At 33.5% G+C, this 6,124-nt stretch overlaps 1 protein-coding gene across 1 annotated transcript; it reads right to left on the bottom strand.

The window, feature by feature from the left end:
- Positions 1-416: 416 nt before the first annotated feature.
- On the bottom strand, positions 417-2,641 carry LOC120344116 (uncharacterized). Its single transcript, XM_039413208.2, has one exon. It carries the CDS (start codon positions 2,570-2,572, stop codon positions 1,244-1,246), a length of 1,329 nt encoding a protein of 442 aa, XP_039269142.1. The 5' UTR covers positions 2,573-2,641; the 3' UTR covers positions 417-1,243.
- Between the last annotated feature and the right edge of the window lie 3,483 nt (positions 2,642-6,124).

The raw sequence follows: 6,124 nt of genomic DNA, 5'->3' as shown, positions 1-6,124 counted from the left end.
GATAGTATTGCAGGATTTTCATGACAAAGTTGCCAGAATATTTATAGAGTATAAGGCATTGTTTGATTTCACCGAGATTTTTTACTTTAATCAAACTGGATCAAAGCCATTTAACTGGGAATAAATCATGTAGCTGTTCCAAACCTCCAAAATCTACTCGTGGTTTCTAGTTCTGTATGCATTACAATTTTGATCACATCATCAAAGGCAAGTTCAAACCGAAAAATTCTGTGAAAGTGGAAAGACATAAGAATGCTACTTATTCGTTTTGTTACCTGGGTTGGGTGGTTAGTTAATTACTGGGCTAATATTTAAATCGTAGATTTACTTCAGCTATCTCAAGGAATGCCGAAAGTCACTTCGACATCCACCCGATAAAAGCACTAGATTTTATTCGAATCCATTTTTATTATCGATATATATATATATATCAAAAATGCAGAAATATATGAAGCAATACTAACGGTATAAAAATAAATATTCATAAGTAATTCTAAACTATTTTAAAATAGTAAATAAAATAATAAAGATAAATTTGCAATAGTAAATCTTAATCCCGAAATAACAGAAATCATGCGTATTCGGTTAATTTGAAAACAAAGTTTGCTGTTCATTTTTGAAGTGCTAAATTCTCAAGCTTTTATTTTGTTTTTCCATTTTTGTTAATAATTCAAACGTATCTCTATTTTTGTAACAGCAAAATCAAATTTATGTTTTAAGTAGTCAAGATTGGATAAAAAAACGGATTGGCAAATATATTGAGCATCTTGTTATTTAGCTTATGAATTTGTATCTGATAAACGAACAACGTATAGTACTTTCCGTTACCTTTCAAAATATAATATAACAGCGTGCTAGATACAATTTTAGCATTGAGTCTGAAAATACACTCTCCTGTAGAGCAGTCACATACAAATATATGTAGGATGATATACAAATAATATTCTCTGATAATATTCGCACAAAAAAAGTTGTTACAGCAATTTATAGTGCAAAACTAATATTTGAGTTCTGAAATATCAGTAAGCGTTATGAAAGTTACGGGGAATTTGATTGCAAATTTGTTAGAATATAAACCAATCTCAGTCTCGTTTGAGATTGTCCGGGCATATTTGTTCACTCATTCGCCACAGAATAATAAATCTGGCAACTACCCCAGCTACTTAGTAGTATCGGCCTAGTAACCGACTGCCAGCTTGGCAGGCCCGGTAAACCTATGGTACTCTCTTCGTTTGGTGAAGCTTCACCAAAGAGCAACGTTTTTTCTGTAAAAGTGAGTTCCGCTAATTTTATCTATTGTGCGTGGTGTGCTTGGTTTTTTGTATTCTTCTTCAAAGTGTCCCTTTTTGGTTCCCCATTTCTTATTGACAACCGCCACAATGGGGTTGTTAACAAATAGGTTTGGGTTTATAATGTGAAGCTGGTTGTAACTGATGTCTACGTGAGAAAGCTTGGGATTTCTGTCGAACAATCTTGACGGTAAGTTTGTAATCAAATTGCGATCTAATGTTAGCGTGCGAAGTTCTCGACAGTTATCGAACAGATCTGCCGGTAGGTTTCTGAGTTTGTTTCCACTGAGAGATAGCTCCCTCAGGTTTCTTGTGTTACGGAAAAGCATCTTTGGTACTACCGAGATACGATTATGCGACAAACCAACCTCACGCAGGAACGGGTTCATAGAAAATAAACCTTGCGGAATATCAGGCAACGAATTTCCGGTAAAACGAACGACTTCCAGCCGACGGTTTCTGCGGAACACTTCCTTGGGCAGGAGGGTGATATTGTTTCGCTCAAAGTTGACAATAATCAGACGTGGATTCCAGAAAAACAATCTTGGTGGTAGAAAATCTAACTTGTTTCCAACAAATGATACTGAAGTCAGTTGTTTGTTTGTAAAGAAAAGACTTTCAGGAATGTCAAGCAAAAAATTCATGTCAAAATTTACAGAACGAAGACATACATTTTTTTGAAAAGTCTTGGGGGATAGCAGTAGATAATTGTTCCTTGCAAAGTTCACAGCTACAACGTCTTTCAGATGTGCCATCGTTTCAGCAAGCTCTGCTTTGTCAGAAAACGAGTTCCTGGGAAGGTGTAGTAATTCTGTGTCGCCCGGTATTATTCCGATTTGTTTCAAACACTTCATACGTTTCGATTTGCATAGAAGTCCACGAAAAGTTGCTAACCTGAGTGGCATTTCAAATTCGGTGTCTTTCTTCCATTTACATGAACCAATATTTCTGTGGTCAGGCGTGTCACAAGCAGGCTCATTTACCCATCCGCGTGGACATTTGCCTTCGGTATTTGTCCGAATAACGTCATCAACTCGCGGGCAAGTTAAAATCTGGCTTTGAGTTATAGGATGTAGCTGTCTCGGATGAAAATATTCGTCGTCAGATGATGAAATCCCGCCATTTTGGTGATTGCTTACTGAACCGTGTGGGGATAACTCGGGTTGTGGCTGTGGTGGTTGGGCCATACTTCCACCCATTCGCAAGGTAACAAAGCATGTTGCATATTGGATTCCACATAAGAATAATAAGAAAATGGCTGAGTTGCTGCTCATAGTTGACATTGTGATAACAATGTTATTATCATCACACTATATAACTATTTCAAAAATAAAAAATAAATTGCATGTTAGTTAAAATGTTAATAATAAATTGCATGTTATTATTAAATAATTTTAAACATTCGCCTTCCAAGGAATGAGATAGCGCAATTTAAAATTTTGTAATTTCATAAACTTTACAGAAATAATTTAACCAAAACTTATTAAATAATTTTAAACATTCGCCTTCCAAGGAATGAGATAGCGCAATTTAAAATTTTGTAATTTCATAAACTTTACAGAAATAATTTAACCAAAACAACAAACCTTAATTTTCATTTTTTCCTCAAGGTTAAGGCAAAAATGCATGAACTGATCATAATGTTGTTTTGCTATTATCGTATTTCTCAAATAACTTAACAGTGACTTCACACGTTACTCACTGTGAGCACTAACCCGTCTCACAAGTCGCCACTCACCGACTGACTCACATAGACTGACAACGTATTGGCAGACACACGTCCTTTTTAAAGCGAGTAAAATAAGTAAACAGTATCGTCAAAAGTTGTTTTTATGTCTGTAAAATGAGAGAAAAAATCGTCGACAGACGTTCAAAACTAATATGGTATTTCAATCCCGATTGTTATCACTTTTACACTGATGAAACTGGAGAATCGAGTTTAATAATATCAGATATAAAGAATGCTAGAATAAAATTTCAGATATTTAACTCCTATTCATCGGTTGTTGCTTTTAAAATATATAGTAGTAGATACATAGCACAAAATGTTTGTGCATCAGTTGGAAATAATTTTTATTTTCGAAAATTGAATGTTTGATTTTAGCTCAACTGATTATAGTCCCGTGGACATTTATTAGCTGCATAATATCCATTTGGATTTTTCCACGATAATAAACCCGATGATGACCATTCATATTTCCGTTCCAACGTAACTTGAAAGATCTCTTAAAAATATCAGTTTACCACAATTCTCCTTTGTATTAGAAACATCCATTCACTATTGTACTGATTACGCTATTCCGAACCATTGAAGATATTGTAAAATTCGTGCTTGCGCTGAATACACACATAACCATAATTTTAAGAGGCAATTAGCCAGGCGTGTGCGCGATATTTTCTCGGAAATTCTTTAATTTACATTTAAAATTCAATTAGCATTGTCTCACTAACGGAACTGGCTGAATTAATCTATATATTTTGTGCAGTTTAATGAAAATTAGGTTCTATCCAATGTGGGAAAACTGACCCAGGCGGTAGCGCTTTCTTTTAACTTAGCTTGTAAGCTACTTCGTTCCCTTCAATTATTCTGATATTTAAGCCGGCCGTGACTTATGACTGCTAATTACTGCGCGGCCTGGATTTTTAATATAGAGCCAAGGTGGTAATGGCCACTTGTCCTGTACCACATATGTGCGCTATTGAAAATATAGATAAAGTTACCTTGAATTTGAAATTACGCTGCTAATTGCCCTTGTCCAGGATTCGTTGTTTTCTCCTTACTATAGTATAGTACTATAGTAATTTTCGGAACTCACAATGAATGACCAAATCGATCGCATCATTTGAAAAAAAACTACTAATCACAGAAATGCAAATAAATACCATGATATTATGTTGAAATTTTCAAAACTTTCAAATGTGATAATCTAATAGTGCAGTGAGCTGATCGGATCATCAAATTTTTTTCTCATTTATTTTAAATTTATCGCTCGACCAAGAAAACAAAACGTCTCAATCCAATAAATCGGTATTTGAATAGATCAAACAAGAAATACGTCTGTGCCAATGTTAAATTTTCTATACTCAATGCAAAAAATGAACACAAATATCTTCGTAAACGAATACGCTGGCCTTAAAACTCAAACATATTTAAAAGTATTATTTCACTACAATTATTGAGACTCTTTTAGTTATCAATAGATCAATTATTACACTTTGAACGAAAAGTATAACTTTGACCGGCTTTTAATGGTATCTATTTCATATGCTGAGAGTGGTTAAACAGCAACATTAAATTTTGCTGAATTGATTTATAACAACACCAGAGTGAATTTCTCAAATTCAAACAGTATACCCATGTCATTGTAGTTCAATCAAGAATAAATGAACGGTAAACTATTTTTTATGAGCATGCTCCATTTAATATAGCTAGGGGCCAAAAACTATTATTAGATTTGTGTTATAGATTATTTATGTTTTTATCAATAGACAAAAGAATTATTTATTTATATTTATTTTAACTATTCAAAAAAAAAAAAATTAAGCCCTTTGAACCAATGACGAAGCAAATTTGTATACAAAAATAAATTCGTATAATGTAGAATAGCTGGTTAAAGCTATCGAATTTATGCCCAATTTCTAACCAAATATCCAAGGCCCGTTAAGTTGGGTAGTTTAAACCAAAAGATTCCGAATGTACAAAACATTAATAATTCTATCTGTGATTCATAGCATAATTCGGACCGAAAGAGTTTGAAAACATTTCCAACAACTATTTTATATATGCATACGCTTTCGCCGAGCGCAATAACAATGTACACAAACGATTTTCCAAAGTGCAACTTCCAACTATGATGACACTGTGTACATGGGATCCTGAAGCCAAAACATATTCTTGTAAAATAAATCTATGAAAGCTTTATACACATAAATGCCATTGCATTTGATTTTTTTCTTATTCTAGGTATCGTATATGTGTTTTTTAAACACATATACAGAGTTCTGTGAAACACTCAGCTGTTAACTGTTTTATTTTTGTCTTATTTCAGAAATAAGTTCTACAATTCTTTAATTTCTACATTCCTTGTTTACAAAAAATCTGTATATATGCCATTTCTGATAATTGCATCAGCATTATATTGTCTTGCATTTCCGTTGTTAATGGTTTTTAGGCGATACGGCAATTTTTGATTTCCTGGTATGCGTCAAACTTTCGATTAAATACTTTCGATAGCATTTTATCTATAATATATATATCCGTCTATCAATCAAATTGTTATGGTATCCGATAAAACAACATTAATGTTTTTAATAGTTGTTTTATGTGCTGCTGAAAATAAGTCGGAAATAAACTGGAATTTATCGGTCAGTAAACTGCTGTGATACCTTAACAACCGTAATGTCCAACTATGTGTGCTTGACAAACATAGGATGCAAATGCATGCAAAAAAAGTTTTTGAATTTGACGATTAGATTCATGGTGATGGACAAATATATACATTGGAGAATCACGTACACGCGTAATAAAGTCTGGCAGCGCTAGGAAATACTTTGCGAATGCAAATTTAGGAAAAATTACTAAGTAAAATAAATATAATATATATATAAACTTTTTTATTTTGCTTTTTTGTTTATCAATTTATATAATCAGTTGTGCGTCATCTTTTGATTCAGGCAATTGAGCAGTTGTTGCCGGAAAACTACTTCTAGAATGACTGAGGGCCCAGTTTCAGAAAGACTGCTTTAGAGTTTTAATTTACAATGATACTGTTCAGCTGGTCTGGGAAAAACCGACTCCAATTCGTGTTCTGTTTTGAAAGAGTCAAGGCGAAGAC

This window comes from Styela clava, chromosome 1 (genome assembly GCF_964204865.1).
Source record: "Styela clava chromosome 1, kaStyClav1.hap1.2, whole genome shotgun sequence".
In the NCBI taxonomy this organism is placed as follows: Eukaryota; Metazoa; Chordata; class Ascidiacea; order Stolidobranchia; family Styelidae; genus Styela; species Styela clava.
The sequence above is the reverse complement of the archived record's forward strand: the minus strand, read 5'-3'. Positions and strand labels throughout refer to the sequence as shown.

Coding starts and splice junctions, on each gene's coding strand:
- LOC120344116 (XM_039413208.2), bottom strand. CDS start 2,572: ATGTCAACTATGAGCAGCAACTCAGCCATTTTCTTATTATTCTTATGT.